Below are 20,867 nucleotides of genomic sequence, written 5' to 3' on the forward strand. Positions count from 1 at the left end.
TACATTTATATATATATATTTATTAAACTGCTTATTATAGATTTCGCAAGTGAAACTTATAACTCCTTAACAGTGTAATTTTACTTCTTTCAAATAGATTTCCTTATAACAACGGTGATAGTGATGGGCAAATTTCTCCCGTTTCACTGAAAAGTTCGTGAATTTCCAGTGAAATTCGTGAAACGCCAAAAAATTCCCAAACAATTTATGATACTCAAAAACTGACGCCCGCATCGATTTTGGACGCACATCTGAAAACTCGATCACGTCAATTTTGATGCAGGCTTAAAGTCAATGGGCGTCCGAATAGTGTTGACACGCGGCGATTTTGATTTATATATTAACAAGAAACTGAACCTCCGTCTAACCTCTTAATTGGGCTGTTGCCCCAGATGGTGGATTGAGATGCTAATCAGTTGCTTGGTTGCTTTGCAGATGGCAGTGCCATTTTTCGTGGATGTTTCCGGAGACCAGATAATATATCCTTGGCCCTCCCTGTGAGCAATGTCATGAAGAACATGTCTGTGGACAAGTGTGTTGATCTTTGCACAGAGAAGGTAAGAATACACTCACCAGGACTTTCCCCAGACGTGTACTGTTATATTGTTTTTAGAAATTGTATACTTTTCCAGATCTAAAGGTAACAAATCCTCCTTCAAATCCTTTTTTCAAAACAATTTATGCTAAGACAAGTTTATTATGATTATTTGAAATTCAATTATGCAGTTAAGTTTCTAAAAACTAGATGTGTGGCTGTTTACATCTGTTGTTATATGTATTTCTTTCCATTGTATATTTGTCTAGTCACCCTTTTGTTCTGTCCCATCTCACACTGTAGTTGTAAACATTTTCAGAAATGGGAAAAAAATATTGATTTGGTAATCTGGGTTGTCATTTAAGAACTGGCAGAACTGTATATAATTGGTAGAGGTTTAGAGCTGATCATGGACACTACAATTTGACACGGCACCTTTCAAATTAACCCCTCTTTACCCGGGCTATTACCACTAGCATGGACAAGGGTGTGTGATGTGTCAAATTCCAGGAAGAAACATACAGTTGCATCCATACATAATATTAAATGGCTAAAAACAAAAGTGAAAAATATAGTTTCAATTATAGTTAATTCTGTTCAAACATAATATACACAACTCATTACCTATGCAAGCTAAATGTATTTGTAATTTTGACCTAGCAGAAAGCAAATCCGACAGAATGTTATAGATTAGCAAACACTATGAAATTCCATGTGTGAATAAAGCTGAACATATGTGACCAGATTTGGTCAAGATTTCAACCAGAACACCCAACCATCTGGACATATATATAATATCCTGCAAACCTTTTTAAACAAAGATGTTTAAAAATGTTATTCATTTCTGTGCATGTTTAAAAATGAAATCTGCTGGTGCACCATGTCCATGTCTGCAAGTATTATATATGGTGCATAACCAATTGAGGCTGTAAAAAAAGTGTTGCAGCACCTCTTTACTTCGGTTATTTCAAATCTTTCTGGTTGTCAGTTTAAAGGAGCAGAACAATAGAAAGATGACCACTTTTATGACCACTTGTATGCATCCATTTGTCCTGTGGGCCGTTGGATACCATTGAGGATTAGCTAATGTATGGCTGATGAGTGCTATAGAAAGTGTACCATCTACTGTTTCTTCATATCCCAACGTAATAATGATTTCAGCACTTACTCATTTTCATCTAAAACATCTTCAGCCTCTGCATAAAGGCAGCTTCATAGGCAGAGATATGACTTCAGCCTTTTCATTTGAAGGAGATGATTTTGTAGTTACAGGTTATCTGTGGTTGATAAACAGAAAATAGATGATAATGGAGAGACAACTTTATGGATTTTTCATCAGTGGAACGTGATGGAACATGGTACTCATAGAAAGCACAGCAGCCGTCTTCATTTATCCAGTAAAGTTGCCAGCAATGTTTTATTCATTTAAAATTGTACTTGGATGTATTGCATCTTACAAGAGCCAAACTAAAGGCACAGCTGATTCAACAGTACTGTAACAGAATCTTTCATTAATTCAATTACATTAACCAGGCCTCTCTCAGATGGACCTTGAACAAAGACACTAATTAAATAATTAATAAACACTAATTCAAATCCATTATGAGTAACACTAGCCTAAATACTCATTATATCCTAATTAATATAAACGAATGCTATCGTGAAAATAGAAAAAAAATTATTTACAGGGATGGGTGAACCACTGTCAATCCATTTGCTCACGTAATTGGGTTTGGAAATTGTAAAAGTTTGTGATTTGCGAAAATTGATTACAAAATTGTTGAACAAATGAGCCTCAGATGTGATAGAAACTAGCATCACAAACGTAACAATAAAATTAAGCTCCTTCTTTATTGTACAAACACAATTTTGCAAGGCAGCACAATAAACAGTGATATATTTAGTAATTTATTAGTGCTACATCATGTACTACCCATCAGTAGATTAAGTTCAAGCAGACTATCCATGTCCTTCTACTTTTATACCTCAGTGCTTCACCCTAACCTGTAGACCCCTTGTTACGTAGAACCCTATAATTTCAAATTGTATAGAGGCAAGGTATTTCTTGAAATTTGCAAATTGCTTTTCTCTGAAAAAAAACACTGAAATGGCGATGGGAGGGTAAGACAGACGACAAAAAGAACAAATATATAAATGAATATATAGAATCAAATCTTACCCCTTAGAAAAAAGTCCAGTCACAGATGAAGAAATGTAATCCCAAAAAAAGGCAATTATGCCATAATATGGGGTAATAAAAATAGGGCAGACAAGGAACCTGATGCAGAACTACTATAAATGAAAGCTTACATAGATGGGGAATATGTAATTTGTCCATTTTTAAGCACATGCTTCACGGTACAGAAAAAACAACAAATGCATAAAGATGGAGTCCCCAAGTCTCACTGCACTGGTGCCAGTAGAGACTTTTCATCTAAGAATAATAATTAATATACAGTACAAGAGAGACAGAAGCAATCAGTTAATGTAAGGTTATAGGAAGCACTTAAGAGTCTGTTTTGTGCAAACAATGTTGATTAACCACATTAAGAAGAAATATAATCAACCAGCATTCTTTTTTCACCAGTGTCATTATATTTGCAGATTCTAATTATTGTCCCTGGAGGTTCCACTATAAGTTTTTAAAAATGTTTGGTAAAGTAAAGTACTTGCACTGGCAGTGGGCATGGGAATTTTGAAGCCTCTTCCTTATGCAATATTTATCACTATAGGGGCAGATTTATCAAGGGTCGAAGTGAATTCGAGGGAATTTTCGAAGTAAAAAAATTCGAAATTTGAAGTCATTTTTTGGATACTTCGACCATCGAATAGGATACTACGACTTCGAATTTACTTCGAATTTGATTTGAAGGAAAAATAGTTCAAATATTCGACCATTCAATAATTGAAGTACTGTCTCTTTTAAAAAAACTTCGACTTCAAATACCTGCCGAAGTGTTATGTTAGCCTATGGGGACCTTCTACAGCATTTTTCTAAGTTTTTTAAGTCGAAGTAAAAATCGTTCGATCATATGATAAAATCGTTCTAATCGTTTGATTCTAAGGATTTAATCGTTCGATCGTTCGATTTTACTTCGACCACAAAAAAAGTTTGAATTCGATATTTCGAAGTATTTTTAACTTCGAAATTCAACCCTTGATAAATCTGCCCCTAAGAGTTTTCGTTACATTTGTGTATAAATGTTAATTTAAATAAGATGTAGATGATCCCTAGTGTTTTCCCTGGAACTTGGAGGTACCAGGTTCCCAGTCTCTCCTACCAATAATGTGGCATTTTCCCAGGTTTGCCTGACTGCCAAAAGGTGAGTACCAGGTATATATTGAAGTTTCCAGGAAAGGGTTACAAAAATCTCTGACCATAGAGCTTAGTGGCAAGGAGCATATAATTATTACTACTGAGTTTGCTGTGTTGATTGCAGCCCTTTGCTAGATCTACAGCTTATAGTATTTGCAACAGTTTACTGTAACATTCCAACTCATTGTGTCTTTGTTTACAGTGCTCGGTTTTGCTAATGTCACATGTAGTGTTTACTCAGCAGGCAAGACAACCATGTGTCAGTACACACATGAGGTTAATGCATTACCTGTCAGTGCTAATTAAATAAGGGACCATCTGAGCATATTGACACTTACTTCACCAGCTTTTTTTTTTCTGGCAGAAACAGCTTGTGTGACATTAGCCTTTGCTTTACTAATAATGCTGGCCTTTAGTAACAGGAAATAATCTAAATTTTTCCATTTTGCTTAAAACCTTCCTTGATTACCTTTTACCCAGAATTGCGTGCACTTTAACATAAGTTTTGCCAAAATACACACGATCCTGGTTAAGGAGTTTGCAAACAACATGGAAAAATGTAGATCTTTTCCTGCCATGTGTTCTTAGGAGAAAAGATGAACCAGAAAGAAATGGGTACACAACAGGATGAAATGTAGTAAAAAATGTTGCAAAAGTATACATACATAAGCCAAGGAGGAAGTAACCCAGAAAAAGGAAGGCTACAAGATTCTTTATGTGCTGGTATGAGGTTTGCTCTGTAAGTTATTTGACTCTGATCACCTGATACTATTTAATTAGTGTAGATACGGAGAAAAGAAGTAGGAGGAGGAGAAATGGTGCAAGTAAAAGCTGAATTATTAAATAAAGAAACACATATTACAAAAACATTTTTATTTATACAGAATTAAAATATGTGTTTAAGTCTACAGATTCTCTGTCTAAGTGGTAGGATTTGTTTTACATGACATAACCAGAGCAGGAAGTAAGGACCTTGGGTCACATTCTACTCAGGCTCTTACCTCCACATAGTCTTTCAAATTAAAAATTATTTTTTTTACAAAACTGTCTAAGGTATATATGGGTGATATGATTTACAATTGTACAGAAATACACTGGCACTCAAGGCAATTGAAGTGCAGGGTTACCCCTTGCTATTTATTTCGTGCGAACGTGCAACGTTTCGGGGCAAGCCCCTTTATCAAGTATACCACAAAATAGAAGTGCAGACATTATAACAGGTATCCAATTGTAATAATTAGCATACATAATTGACCACCACCTCCTTCCCTTTGCTTGCCCTGTGTGTAGTCCAATCAGAAAAAGGTAAAAAAATTAAAATCCAATCCAAGGTGCAGTCCAAAAAAGATCAACAGGGCTAGCAATTGTAGGTGAAAAAAGGTTATCCCAATGTGATTATTCACTTCTGTGTATTAAATTAAATACAATGTTTATCTAAAAGACAAGATAAAAAAGATAAAACAGATACATAGTTACAGCCTAATAGTTAAAATTAAAACCAAACAATCTTTTAATATAGTAACAAACTGACCCTATTACAGATAAGGTGATTTACCTGTTCCTGGAGTATACATGTGATTTTCTTATCTGTGAAGAAACAGGAAAGAAACAATTTAGTGCTAATCAGCTTCTTAAAATTTAAAAATAGAGAGTACTCATATATAACAATATAGGTTGTACTCCTCATTTAAACCTTTCGGACTTCTGGACTGGAGTAACCAGATCCAGAAGCATTCTCTCTGGAGTAACAGGCGTTTTTTATCCTGACCTTGTTGAACTATTACCTTTTCTAAGATCTACCATCTTAATTGTGCCACACGATGGCCCTGTGTGAAAAAATGTTTAGCCAACAATGTTTCCTTTTTAGATTTTATTGTGTCCTTATTTTCTGATTTATTTCTCAGGTAATTGTGGGACCTGTGGTTTGTAATTACGTATAGTACATTTATGCTCATTAAGCCTAATTTTTATTGGTCTAGAGGTTTGACAAATATATGCAAGCCCACACGGGCATTTAATACAGTATATTACATCACTGCTCTCACATGTAAAGCACCCCCTAATGGTGTGCTTTGAACCCTGTTGTGGGTGTGTTACCTAGTTCCCCTGTATAATGCTGTTGCAATGCCCGCAATTCCTACATGGGAAGGTACCATTCGATGTTGTTTTAACAAGTGTTTTAACCCTCGGTTGGCCATGTTTCTTAGATTTGATAAGATCACCTATACTTTTCCCACGTTTGTAGGAGAAAAGGGGAGGTTGTTGAAATAAGTGACCATACTTAAGATCATTGCTTAGTATACTCCAGTATTTTAAAATTATCTTACGATATAACTTAGAATTACTATCATAAGCGGATATATATGGTATTCTCTGTATCTTATTGGGAATTACAGTTTTTTTGGACAGTAGTTGTTGTCTGGGCATACATTTTACCTCCTCTCTAAGAGATTCCAAATTGTTTTTATCATAGCCTATCTCTAAAAATTTAAATAACATTTTATTGGACTCTGTTTCATACAACTCGTCGTTAGATGTGATGCGTTTTACACGTAAAAATTGGCTTTTTGGCAAACCTTTAATAAGCCCTGGTGGGTGGTAGGACGTGGGTCTCAACAGATTGTTACGATCAGTGGGCTTAGTGTATACGGTAGTAACGAACTTTACCTCAGAATATATAACATTGACATCCAAAAAATGAATTTCCATAGAATTGACTTCCATTGTAAATTTTATAGTTGGATGTATATTATTAAGATATGTGAGGAACTCATCCAACTCATCCCTGGACCCAAACCACAAAAAAAACGTATCGTCAACATATCGCATATAAGCGTGAATATGCATAATTTGCATAGGCTGGTGCCATGTTGGCACCCATGGCACAGCCTTACATCTGTAAATAAAAATCTCTTTCAAATAATTCTTTAGTAAAACAAATTCCAATAGCTCACAAATAAAATTAATCATGTGATTAGCTATAGATCCCTTAGTCAGATATGTACGAATACTCTCAATCCGTTCCTGGTGCAGTATTGACGTATATAGATCTTTAACATCTAGTGAACACAATAGAAATTCACCTGCTGGCATATCAATGTCATTGAGTCTATTAAGAAAATCAGTGGTGTCCACTAAACAGGGTTTCAGGGTGGATAACACCTCCTGTAAGAATTTATCAATATATATGGCTAAAGGTTGCCACATTGACCCAACATTGGACACAATCGGCCGTCCAGGTGGATTGGTAGGGTGTTTGTGAATCTTGGGAAGAAAATATATTTTGGGGATTTTAGGATGTGCAGTAATCAATAATTGATTGATATCATCACTGATTATACCTTCCATTACAGCTGAATTTAAAAAGATATTTAGTTCATTTTTGATATGATTTACAGCATTTTGCATTTGTTTAAAAAAACGGCTGCAAAACTGAAAGATATGAAATAGTTGTTAATTTAACAATAACTATATGAAAAGTCAATCTTTGAAAGTTAAATTAGACAAAATTATTATTATTGCCCGGAAATTCTTGTCACTATATTTTTTCTATAATTATAAAGGGTGGTGTAGGGGAAGTAGGGAAGATTTACAGCAGGAGGGCCCACACTTTACTCATATAGGGGCAGACTTTTTCCCATGCACAAATACCGATATTTAATTTCACATTTTGATAAATCTGCCGCTAAGTGTAGGATTCATCACAAATCATCAATATCAACAGAAAAGGAGGTTCACATATACGAGACACTGATGCTACAGGGCTGATGATAAAATGCTGATGCAAATTGCACTGATTCTGAGCAGAATCAGCAGAAAAAAAGATGAGGAGCTACTGGGAGCATCTTTGAATTTAGAGATATCACTGGACTGTGATTGTTTTGGGCTGGAATAGAATCCCAAAGCACAATGGTCAGAATTTTCATTTCAGTATACTTCTTTCATGAATAGAAGAACCCTCTTGGAATTGATCTTCACTCACACCCTTTTGGAGTCCTAAAACTTTCTGTGGCAGGGCGAACAGGGAACTTGAACTGTCCAGAGATACAATAAGATCAGAGGTAATGATATACAACAATGATGAGGCACAGTTGTAGTCAGGGTCAGACTAGAGGTCAGGGCAGGCAACAAAAAACAGTCTAACAGGCAGGAGTAAAAAACCAAGAAGGCACACAAAGGCTTGAGCAGGATCTGAAAATATTAATCAGCTTGGGAAGAAAACTTTTGGCAAACTGGCTTTTTTAAATACAAATGTCAGGAGTTAAGAGTGAGTTTATTGACATTTCTTCCATATATGTTTGTAGAGTACACAGTGAAACAAAACAACGTTCCTCTAGGACCATGGTGATGCACACAACATAGATGTACTTGACAACAGAGAAAAAGTGCAAGTGCAAAAATATGCAACTCCTGCAAGACAGGACAACATAGTGCAGGGACAGGACAAGACAGTGCACACTCTGCAAATGTAATATGTTAAGTAAATAATGCTAAACGTCAGACATGATCGGTGTATCATTGTGATATGATAGTAGTAAGAACATGATAAAGAACATGATAAAATGCAAATGTTCTCATAGAGAAAAATTGTATCCAATGGCTATTTATTTATACAATGGCGTACAGTGGCTGTGCAATGTTGTGGTATATAGTAAGGTCAGATGGAGTGTGTGTGTGTGTGTGTGATCTGTCCTGTCCCTGAGTATTCAGGAGCCTTATGGCTTGGGGGAGGAAACTGTTACACAGTCTGGTAGTGAAGGCCTTAATGCTTCGGTACCTTTTTCCAGATGGCAGGAGTGTGAACAGTGAGTGTGAGGGGTGTGTTGGATTAGCCACAATGCTGGTGGCTTTACGGATGCAGTGAGTGGTGTAAATGTCCGTAATGGAAGGAAGAGAGACACCTATGATCTTCTCTGCTGTCTTCACTATCCTCTGTAGGGTCTTGCGCTCCATGACAGTGCAGTTCCCAGCCCAGACAGTAATACATTTGCTCAGGATGCTCTCCATAGTCCTTCTGTAGAAGGTTTTGAGTATGGATGGTGGGAGATGGAATTTCCTCAGCTTGCGCAGGAAGTAGAGGCGCTGTTGGGCTTTCTTGGTTAAGTTGCTGGTGTTGTGGGACCAGGTTCTCCGCCAGGTGGACACCAAGGAATTTGGTGCTTTTGACAATCTCCACAATAGAGCCGTCAATGTACAGTGGTAGGTGGTCACTCCTAGTCTTCCTAAAGTCAACAACTATCTCCTTTGTTTTGTCTACATTGAGAGACAGGTTGTTGGCTCTGCATCAGTCTGTTAACCGCTGCACCTCCTCTCTGTATGGTGACTCGTCATTATTGCTGATGATACCCACCAAGGGCAGTAAAACCCAAAGTTGACACCAGGAAAATAACCTCACAGAAAAGAGGAAAGGTATGGGTGAGATGTGCACAAATGCAGAGGTGTCCAAAGATCAGAGCACAGGTATGAAAGTATGCAGGTCTCCTGAAGCACATGACAGATCAAATATTTGATATCCTAGGATGAAAAAGTATTATGGAGCCCTAATAATACATATTAAGCATGTGCCTTTTTTACTATTGCATTGTAACATGTCTCATATAATGAAGAAGCCAGGGATTTACCTAGAGGTTTGTTGAAAGAGGGAAAATTAACAGTGGTCCACCTAGAGATACTGTGTAGTAATTCGTAGCTTGATTTGCTCTCTGATGCATTCCATTCAGTGGAATTAGAACATTGCAGATATTCTGTTATTATTCAAAAAGGAAACATTTTCTGCAAACTTTAGGCATGACATCTGTTATTAGAAGTTTTTAGACAAAAATGGAAAAAAAACTATTTACAGATAGATATTGAATTTGAAAAAATTAAATCCACGCTTAATCCAGTATGCAAAAATGCCAAACTGAGGTAATAGCTTTCTAGAAGGGGTGCATCGAATCTTAAACCCGTTACATAGAAAGTTAATACTTTTGAAACAATTTCATTGGGTTACAGTGTGGATTAAAGATAATGAGCCTGGAAAAAATGCCAAGTTTTGATTAATGGTTCATTTTATAGTTGTACTAGTGTTGTAAGTGAAGTACATCAGGATTCTGTCCTTGGGCCACATCTTTTTAATGTATTCATTAATTATCTTGAAGTTGCCATTGAAAGCAGCAACTCAGTCTTTGCTGACAATACACAATTATGCAAGGTAATAGGCTCCCTGCAGGATGTTTCTATTCCGTAGGGATTGTCAGAATTGAGGACTGTTTTGAACTATGGTGTTTAAAATGTATAATTCCAAATGATGCATTTATTGAGAAACAATAAAAAAAATAAAGATGCAAACTTGTTAAAATTTAATTTGAGCTTTTGTTGAGATTTTGAGAAGATTGCAGTTCTAAATCTTTTAAAATAAGAATTTTAAAATGTAGCATTTTAGAAGTCCAGTATTTATTCTGGCTATCCAGGATAGTTCTGTTTGTTTATAACTTTTAAGTTCAGTTTTTAAAGTTGTTGCTGCTGTATGTGGACACAAGACAAAGCATGTCACATAGTATATTATAAGGCAATATTTCCTCACCATTTTTTCTCTTAAAGTATTTACTTAAAATTGTTTTATTTTGACGTCTACACTGCAACTAGCTTCCATTTACGGTACCCTTTAACGTCTAGGTAAATCCCTGGCTTCTGCGTTATGTGAGACATCTGACGATGCAATAGCAAAAATATTGATCTTTAGGGATGGCATTGAGGCTTGGTGGGTTATATAATGCCAACACAGAGAGTAAGTGGGCACTTTTACAGCAAGTTTCTCTAAAATAGAAATGGTTACTGAAATAATTAAATTAACAAACCTCTGCCAAACGAGGTTGTATGAGTAGACACATCTAATGCATTAATACAATTGCCAGTTTTGCCAATAAGCAGGTAATTTGAGGTTCCTACTAGAGGTTGCTTCAGTGCACATATAGGAACTAATTCCTGTATGTTCTTGGGAGTATTGGAGAAAACAGGAGTTCCCAGAGGAAATATGAATATGAATATATGGGGTGAACATATAAGCTCCTTATAGGTTGTGCCCTGGCCTTAATGGAATCCAGGACATCAGTGCTACAATGCTACCTACTGAGCCACCATGCTGTTATTCTCAATAATAGAGAAAGCAGTGATTTCTCGAAAATAAAATATGATAAATAAGCATAAATTATATTGTTTTCTAAATATTGTTTTGGATTCTATGAATTATATGGAAGTTTTGGTCATTTTTGCTCATTTAAAGAAACTATGTTACAATTTCCACTATTAGTACAATAAATGTTTTTCCCATATTCTGGCCCTATCAATGAACACAAACAGCCCTTACTAATGTATTTAATGGGATGCTATATTTTGTGACGAGAATCAAAGCATTTCTTGTTTGCAATATGGCCTAATGCACCTATGAAAAACATACAACGAACATAAAATACTATTTTTCAGAGTAGCAGTAGCACAGAACCAGCAGTTGAATTTATACAGTACATAGCAATTCTCAGTGACAGATTTTAGCTTTGCTATATTAAGCATATTTACATTCTGGACAAAGGTGTGGACATCTGGCCACCTACTCTCAAAGCAGCATAGCTCATTCTTTGACTGTCTTGGGAAGCACACTTGGTTATACTGCATTGATGTGATTTGGCACATCACATTTATTTGCCTGTCTATAAATGAAGCATTGCATCACTTGATATATAATCTTTTACAAAAAGGAAATATGGTTTCCAGAAATATAAGAAAACAAGATGAAGTTGGAGTCTTTATTCAAATGAACTGTAACGTAAAATTCCTTGCTATTTCCACTCGTTTGTGGTTTCTCGAAATGTCTGAAAAACATGCACATTTATAATTTGCTGATAGACTGTTACAAAACAGTAAAAGAAAACAATTTCCGATTTTTTAACAGCAGATTAAATTTCAGCAGAAATAATTCATGTTTCCTTCTGAAGTCTAGAATATGGCAGGTTTCTTTCAGAATTCAGTAAATGAGCCAGACTGTTGCTAAACAATTTGAATCCGACAATTGAAAGACTTATGAAATGAAAATGTTTCCAATATACTGTATATAATGCATTTGCAATTTAAACACATTTATTTTGTATGAAACACCCTCCTATGGTCCTATATGAATGACACCAAGGATCTAGAGATGTACTTCTTCAGTGAGATACCAAAATAGTCAAGAATTAGGTTAGCTAGGTCAGACCCATGGAGCTCATTGTGGGTAGTGAAATATAGTGGTAGGCCAGATAACTGAGCAGCTGAGGTTCCAAAGCGGTATAAGGAAGGGGCCAGCACCTTGTCAGATCGAGACATAGTGATGAGGGAAATCAGGGATAGATAGGCCCTAGGCACTCTATTATATGCTTCCCCCTGATCCTGCAGTTTGTGAAGTACAGAGCCCCATAAGAGAAGAAGCAGGAAGGTAGGCAACACGATGGTCCAGCGACCTGGATTTATATAACAATTATAATTGGAGAAGCTATACTGGTCACTGTGAATAAAGTTGTTCTGTGTTCGACTGCATGCTCCTGCCCTGAGGAAATGTTAAGTGTTGCTTCACTCATTTTTAATTAAAATATTCAACTAGTTTTATTATTTCTCCCAGTAAAAGAACTTCCATGTAAGAATAGAAACCTTTCACAAATGTTAGCAGCAGCCTGGTGGTTCCTAGTCCACAAAGGATTAGCAGCTAACATTGTCTGTTTTATTATAGACTAGAATATATACAAGATATACTCTAACATCCCTATCTGAGGTAAACATAGAAAATCACAATATAACCTGGGATCAGGGCCGCTATCAGATAAACACCAACTAAACCTTACACTAAAAAAAATGTCATACTACCATTGAGATCACATCTAATCCCTGCCAGTTATAACAGCATCATTCAACTTGAAGACTTGTGGGCTTAATGCTTGAAAAATGCACTGGGGGCCATATAATATTTCATCCTCTGGGAAAGTAGTGCATCATTAGCCTCCCAAAAGAAAATGGTCATTCTACATAGACTTGATATCCAGCCCTAGCGTGTTCAAGACAGGCCAAGATGTATAGCCTCAGATCAAATCATCTAATGATGCGTGGTGTTGCAAGTGAAACCTGAAAAGTGTAACCTTGTGGAAAAAACCTTGAGAGCCAGGACTCAGTTGCTGATATAGATGGATATACCACTTAAAGACTGATAGGAATTTATAGTTGATGGCACAACTATATTTTAGGCCTTGTAGTGCTAAACAAACAGGTCAAGCTTTGCATGAGCCTGAAGGCTACAGTAAGAATTGACAGCCACCCAGAGACAGATTTTATTATAGGGGGATTTAAAACAAAAAAAATATATACATTTCTTTGAATATATACATTGTTAGATCATAGTTTTAGCAATTATGTGAATAACCCCAATACACAGTATTGCAGATGGCAGGGTTTGAGTGGGCCCCACGCCCCCACTGGCCCTGATCAAGTCGGCAAAAAGAAAAAATCAAGGTACACTTGGGGTGGGGGTTGGAGGAGCGGGGGTTGCGTCTCAGGTGGGGAGGGGGTTGCATCTGGATCTGGGGGCCAGGGGGTTGTGAGTGCACCAAAGGTGACAAAACTGGTGGGCCCTGGTCTATCACTGCAGTTTGCACAACCACCATTTAGAAAGGATGTCCTTTTCCAGTGCAAAACAATTAACAGTGTTTTTATGGTATGTATATTAGAAATGGTGTTGACTCTCAATAAATATATATATATATATATATATATATATATATATATATATATATATATATATATATATATATATATATATATATAGTCAACTACAAGAGGTCCTCTGCACTCAACCCATTATCAATATATTTAAGACAGTGACATTTTGTGCATACTGCTACTAAAAAATGCCTTACCCTTTAAACAACACAGGGATTGTTTGTCCATATATTGCAATATATTTAAGCTGGCCAACTACGTCAAAGTCATCCCATATCTGGCCAGTCCTACGCTTAATTTTCATCTGATTCATTAAGAATTCAATTGCTTAATTATACATTTTACAAAGTTTTACCTGCAACTTACTAGCTGCTTTCAAAGTAAAACTCCCAAACTTATATATATATATATATATATATACACAGTATATCAGGGCTCATTTACAATCATGTCTGCAAGAGCAGGTGCTCTAAATTGGGCTCATCTTGACGCACTTCATTAAAGTACTTGCATCCGAACACTTCCACATAGTTGCCATTGCTTCCATCCTGCCTCTTCAGGTGCACAATTGCATCTCCTGATGCTAGAGAACCACCACCCAGGACCTGGCAGTAGCTTCAGGGTTCCCACAGTAGGTCACACCAATAAGCACACAGCAGACTTGTGCAGAGTGAATTAGATGTAAATGATATTGTAAAAGTGCCTGGTGTAATTGTGGTGGACGCAGCTGCAATTATACTAATATTATTGGGGGGAAACATTTTGATTTACTTTTACAATTATACTTTGCCCACTGGGCTTGTGTCTGTAAATTACCCCTATAGTTTGCAAATATGTGAATAATCTCAAAAAACAGTATTGGCATAACCACCAGATAGGAAGGATGTAGAAACCTTTTTTTCCCGCATTAGAATTAATTATAATTCATCTGCATATTCAGGGGTCTTTGTCAATCAATCCACATTTTTGCATACATGATTCAAAGTGGTTTTAAAAGCTTTTGGAGAAAGACTGTACTAGATTTGAATTGAAAATGGAATAATTGTGGCATGTTAATTATACATCTCCTGTATGACTTATTATATGCATCGAGTATCATTTCCCTCATAATCTTAGATAGACACACAAAATGCCATTCAGTCATAAAAAAATATTTTGTGAGTACCTAAAGATAGGGCATTGATTAAAACTAGATTCTCGCAGCTGATGTGCTAGAAAGCAGTGCTTTCAACCTTGGTGTCAGAGCATGAGATTTAAAATAAGCTTAGCAAACTATAAAGGGCCAATTTACTTTAGCCATATTGAATGGAGACTTGAAGGATAACCCAAATAAATAAAAAGGGCTTAATACATTTTGTAGCCGACCGTAACAAGCCTTCAGTTTATAGTTGCGCAGAGGCAGCGGTCACACCGGTGTTCTTTTCCTTGACATCATGGTTAGATGAGGTGTAAATAAAAATCTGAACATTAAACCTCTTGGTTAACCTCGCACAGCCTCGGCGCAGGGTGTTAAATTGTCTGTCAGATTTCAAAATCCCCTCTCATAACTCTGTAATCTTGGAACCAAATCCGATTGCTGAGAAAGCATTCGCCGGGCTTTCAGAAACTCGTTCTTTTTTTTAGCTTAAAGAAAAAATAAAGAAGGTTTTTGAGTCGCCTATTCATCAAGCTCCGATAACATGGAATGATTATTATGATTCCCAACCCTGGGCTCTTTGTTGTTCTGTAAATCTTTAAGCCTTCTTTGTCAACGGCAGCAGTCTGTAGTACGCTTCTGGGTTTTTGGATTCGATTCTACGGCCTAGTGCTGCTGCTGCACTTGAGCCACCGCATGACTTAGAGGTTATATATTAAAGTCTGAATGCTAAAAACACTGAAAATTCACTTTTTTTTTACTATAAAATCTGAATTTTTAGTGGGGAAAAAAAACCTTTGAATTTTTCAAGATTTCTTATACTCCAAGGATGAATCTGAAAATCCATCTCAGACCTGCCGAGGTTGTATATAAGTCAATGGGATAGGTCCCTGTACTATTTGGAAGTTTCTGTGGCCTGTGCTGGGATAAGTCCAAAAATCTGACTAGGGCTTATCGGGCAAAAAATTGGACTTTTCGGGAAGAAGCCTGAAAAAAATGTACGGAAAAACTCAAATCATGGATTTTAGTTTGGTAGGACTTTTTTTAAAATAAAATATCAGAAAAATTCTGATTTTGATTAATAACCCCATCATGTAAACTGCTTTCGATTTACTGACATGGTACTGAGTTCCCTCTACTGGTGTTGCAGTCGGTGCTGATGCGCCATAGACACTGTAACTCGTTTTGTATTTTTGTATGGCATTGTAAAACTGTCATGTTTTGGCTTGATTGCTTGGTAGCCTTATTTGATTTTCATATAGACGCTGGATGAATGTGAAATACAGCAGAAATGTCTGGTAATGCAGCAATTTCTATACATTACTAATGCAAATGATTCAACGTCCAATTGGCTCATTTTCTAGCATATATTTTTGTTTATCGCAGAAAATATCCCTATTAAAAAGCAATTGGATTTGAAATATTTGCTTAATATGATAAAGTAAATGAGCAAGGCCAAAGTGGGACTCGTTTATCAAGGACTGAGCTAATGAGCGTGTCTAAGCAGTTGTGCCTGTCGGGCCCACGCAATACTTACGTCAATTATCACACACAGCCTACATGAACTACACAGATGTACTTTGTGCTTGCAGATCTGGGCTCCTAGATCTCTATTCCTGCAACCTTGGCCACTGCTGCTGCACTTTGTTTTCTTCTCTGCATCACATTCTAGGCTGAGGTTAAAAGACAGGGGGGATTTTGACCCACATGTGAGACTTAAAAGGGTGGTTCACCTTTCAGTTAACTTTTAATATCTTATACAAGATACTAAGACACTTTTCAGTTGGTCTTCATTATTTATTTGTTATAGTATTTTTTAATGATTTGCTTTTTTCTTCTGATTCGTTCCAGCTTTGAAATGAGGGTCGCTGACTCCATCTAAAAACAAATTCTCTGTAAAGTTACAAATGTATTTTCAAATCAAAAAGCACTTTTTATTACTCGTCTTTTATTCAGGCCTCTCCTGTTCATATTCCAGTCTTTTATTCAAACCAGTGAATGGTTGCTAAGATTATTTGGACCCTAGCAACCAGATTGCTTAAATATCAATATGGAGAGCTGCAGAATGAAAAGCTAAAAAACTCAGAAATCACATATAATAAAAAATAAAAACCAGTTGCCCATTGACTCAAAATATCACTCTCTACATCATACTTAAAGTTAACTCAAAGGTGTGCAACCCTTTTAAAATAAACTGAGTTTTGATGAACTTTCTCCATTTTTGACTAGGGGCCCAAGCGTTGTCTTTTTCCAGTGTTACATTTGAATTACAAAGAATGAGATTGAACTGTTCTTGAGCATCGCAACCTAAGCATTTGAGGGTGTGAGATTCCTATATTTGGTGTTTTATGTAGCTAATACTTCTCTAATCACTGTAGTATCTAAATATAAAATGCACACGTGTCCTAGTTTTTCAGTTTGTACAAATGTTTTAGCCAGTTGTCATGTGTTTTTGCTGGATACTATTATTTTTGAAGTATACTGCTGGTATAGGACCATAACATTAGTATCCTTACACTGAAGAGCAGTCTGCATACAACTTTTTTTCATACATAGTTGTAACAGGGGCTCCCAAGGGTCACGACTTTCAACCCCTTTCTGTTACCTGGCAAGTAACCAGTGACCAGCTTGTGGAGAGACCTTTAGTGAGACACAGTAGGAGGAAGGCTGCAGTAACTATGTTCTCGTTATTGACAGGCACTCATTCAATCCCCCAAGACTTCTGTTGCTCTCGCTCTGTTTGATTAACACACTGTCAGGGGCAGGGCCGCCATTAGAAATCACGGGGCCCCGTACAACAAAATTTTTGGGGCCCCCTGGGCCCCGCCCACACTAACGACCAAGCTCCACCCCATATGCCGCCCACTCCACATCGCAGTTAAAAGACCACACAGACATCATCGCTAAAAAAGTAACCCCCCCACACAAGTTATAAAAAGCTATTGATGGTCAGGGCCCCCTTATAAAAGATTGGGGCCCCAAAAAAAAAATGTAAAAAAAAATGTTTTTTTAAAAAAAACATTGGTGGCAGGGGCCCCCTTATAAGTTAAAAACAAATTGGGGCCCCAAAAAAAAATTTTTTAAAAAATTTTTTTTGAAAAAAAAAAGTGGCAGGGGCCCCCTTACAAGTTGAAAAAAATTGGGGCCCCAAAAAATTAAAAAAAATGTTTTTTTCGGCACTTCCGCATTCGGCAACTTAGAGGGAGGACGTACGGCTCGGGCGCTCGTAAGGGGGGCCCGGTTCTTCAAAAAATGCAGCGCTGCCGGGCCCCCCTTCATGCCCGGGCCCGGTACGCTTGTCCCCCCTGTCCCCCCCTGATGGCGGCCCTGGTCAGGGGGGCACCCACTCCTTTACTCAGACACCCCTCCTGGGTCCTGGCCGGATCCGTCTGGCTGAGCCTCGCCTCTCACACCCTGACTGGCAGGGTTCCGGCTGGACACACTGTGCCCACTACATCCTTGTAGGGGCCACAGCTGCCCATGCTAATCACCTGACTAACTTACACCCACTAGAGTGAACTATTACTACTTGACTTCTAACTGTCTAAATACAAGATCTTCTATGTGGGATTGAGGTGGCTGCCCTCACTTCTTCCCATGATGCATATATTATTATATCAATATTTCTACCTGCAAATGTTTTACCCTTTTATCATCTGTTTTATTATCTTCTACTCTCCACCCACTGGGGACTTTCCCTAACAACAGCTACCCTCTAGTGGTTCAACTAAAATATCTATATTAACCATTAAACATACATTTGGATTATATATTTAACATGTCACCCTACTACATAGTGGCCACCAACCTAACCAAACAACTTTATGTTACACACAGTTAGATTGGAAAAGGGGCACTATTTAGGATTCTGGATCATAAAGTGGGTAGCAGATCTGTGCAATGGGATTTTGTTTCGTTCTAAGTCAGCAGTTCAGTGTTTTCTCACAATCCTATGGCATTTTTTTTTTGATTCAGAGATCTCTCCGTGTTTTTTTTCCATTAAAGTAAACGTTTATGATTTTAATATAAACATTCCGGATTTTATTACTATTGTGCATTTTATTTGACTGCTGTTATTATTTATAAGTTTTTTTTATTATGTGCAAATAAATCACCCCAAAATGTATTTTCTATTCCCAGTATCGAGTAAATGTTTGTTTTGCTGTAGTCTTTTATTGTAAACTTCATAAACGGCATGATTTGTTTGCTCAGGATTCCTCATTCTCATTCAAATTCGGGTGTCATTGAGATAAATCATGTTCTTTGTTTAATCCTTTTTTTTGCCATTATCGTTGCATTCGAATGCATAATTATTCATAAATATATTATATATATATATATACACACATATATATATATATATATATATATATATATATATATATATATATATATATATATATATATATATATATATATATAGTATATTATTTTTTCTAGCTGAGAATTACAGAACAGCAATATTGTATGGTGTGCATACTTACCTCAAAGTATAATTACTGTAAGAGCAATCTGTGTGCACTGCAGCAGAATTAAGTGAAAGATTCCAGAGTCTGAACATATTCCAGGCAGGGGTGGTTATCAGCAAGGTCATGCAGGGTTACTTACCATATTTCTTTTATCAGTGCCCTGCTGGCAATTAATGTTAAGAGGCCTGGTACCTTTCTAAAATGGATCGCTTGATTGGTAAAGAGCAGCCAGTTACATCCTCATTTGCATGAGTTAAAGGATACTGTTTCTATTACTCCTAGAGTTTTGTTTGGTGTCTTTGCTGCTGGAATAGAAACATCCATCCGTCGAACTGACAACCCACTCTTCTCAAATGAATTCGAAATGTAGACTCCACACTGCGCCTTGTATTATTATTATGACTCATGGCCTTCTGGGGTTTTATAGCTATGCCTTTAAAAAGTTCCAAGTAGGGTTACCACTTGGCTGTATTTTACCAGCTAGGGCTGGTATTTTAGATTTTCTGATAATGTACTTGCTGGTTAATCTGTAATACTCTTTTGTTCCAGCCCTGATCAGACTCCATGATTCACCCTTTTATTACCATTAGACTGTCCCATTATGCCATCATCATACACACAGGTGGCACATTACCTGTAGACTTAATAGCTTTTGAAAGTACTGTAGTATCTCATACCTCCCAACTATCCTGTTTTCTGCAGGATTGGCCACCATCCCATAAATTGACCACCTCTCAATCTCTTCCACCACTTTAGCAATAAACAAAATAACCCTCACCTGCTCACCCTGGCAATAACTGGACACAGGTTCTTTCTTTTGAGAAGAAAAGGCTGCAGCATAATTTATTAACTTAAAACCAGTTTACCATAAATTGCCCAAATAAATATAGGCAACACATATCAGTACAGGCATGGTACCTGTTATTCAGAATGCTCGGGACCTGGGGTTTTCCGGATAATGGATCTTTCCGTAATTTGGATCTTCATGCCTTAAGTCTACTAGAAATGCATTTAAACATGAAATAAACTCAATAGGCTGGTTTTGCTTTCAATAAGGATTAGTTATATCTTAGTTGGGATCAAGTACAAGCTACTGTTTTATTATTACAGAGAAAAAGGAAATCATTTTTAAAAATTTGGATTATTTGGATAACATGGAGTCTATGGGAGACAGCCATTCCATAATTAGGAGCTTTCTGGATATCGGGTTTCCAGATAAGGAATCCTATACCTGTATTTGTACTGTATTTTTATAATGTTAAAACAACCAAAACTGTTTGGAATGCAGTGATTGGTACCAATATGGGTACAGTCTGAGAATCATTTGGAAATGGTTTTCTCCCCAACTTTCCCTGGGCACCTCTTTGTTGGCTTACCATGCCTTCCACGAATCCCCAGTACTCATTGCCTACTGCTACCGGCTAACCCCCCCAAGAAAAGCCCCATCCTCTGCCAGCTAAAACTACAAAAACAAACTAACAAACACAAACCCTCATTCACCAACATGTAGGGTAGGCTGCAAAACCATTTTTGCCAATGTTCCCTTAATAGTCCCAATTTTTTTTCAGCTCCTTCCTTTGACCAATAGCCTACCATCTTACAACAATGTCCCCATTCTCTGCTGCACAATTGTACTGCCTGCTCTTTTGGGCTTCTTTACTTTCGCTACTTTTGTGGCTACAAATAACAGAA

General features: G+C 37.0%; 1 protein-coding gene across 2 annotated transcripts in view; it reads left to right on the plus strand.

Moving 5' to 3' along the window:
* The window catches only part of wscd2.L (WSC domain containing 2 L homeolog), a 161,765-nt gene that overhangs the window by 105,131 nt on the left and 35,767 nt on the right, over positions 1-20,867 (plus strand). For both annotated transcript variants that reach the window (XM_018263671.2, XM_041567853.1), the window contains exon 5: positions 436-557. In XM_018263671.2, coding sequence (XP_018119160.1) covers positions 436-557 — 122 coding nt within the window. The remainder of the gene's footprint in view (positions 1-435; positions 558-20,867) is intronic.

This window comes from Xenopus laevis, chromosome 1L (genome assembly GCF_017654675.1).
Source record: "Xenopus laevis strain J_2021 chromosome 1L, Xenopus_laevis_v10.1, whole genome shotgun sequence".
In the NCBI taxonomy this organism is placed as follows: domain Eukaryota; kingdom Metazoa; phylum Chordata; class Amphibia; order Anura; family Pipidae; genus Xenopus; species Xenopus laevis.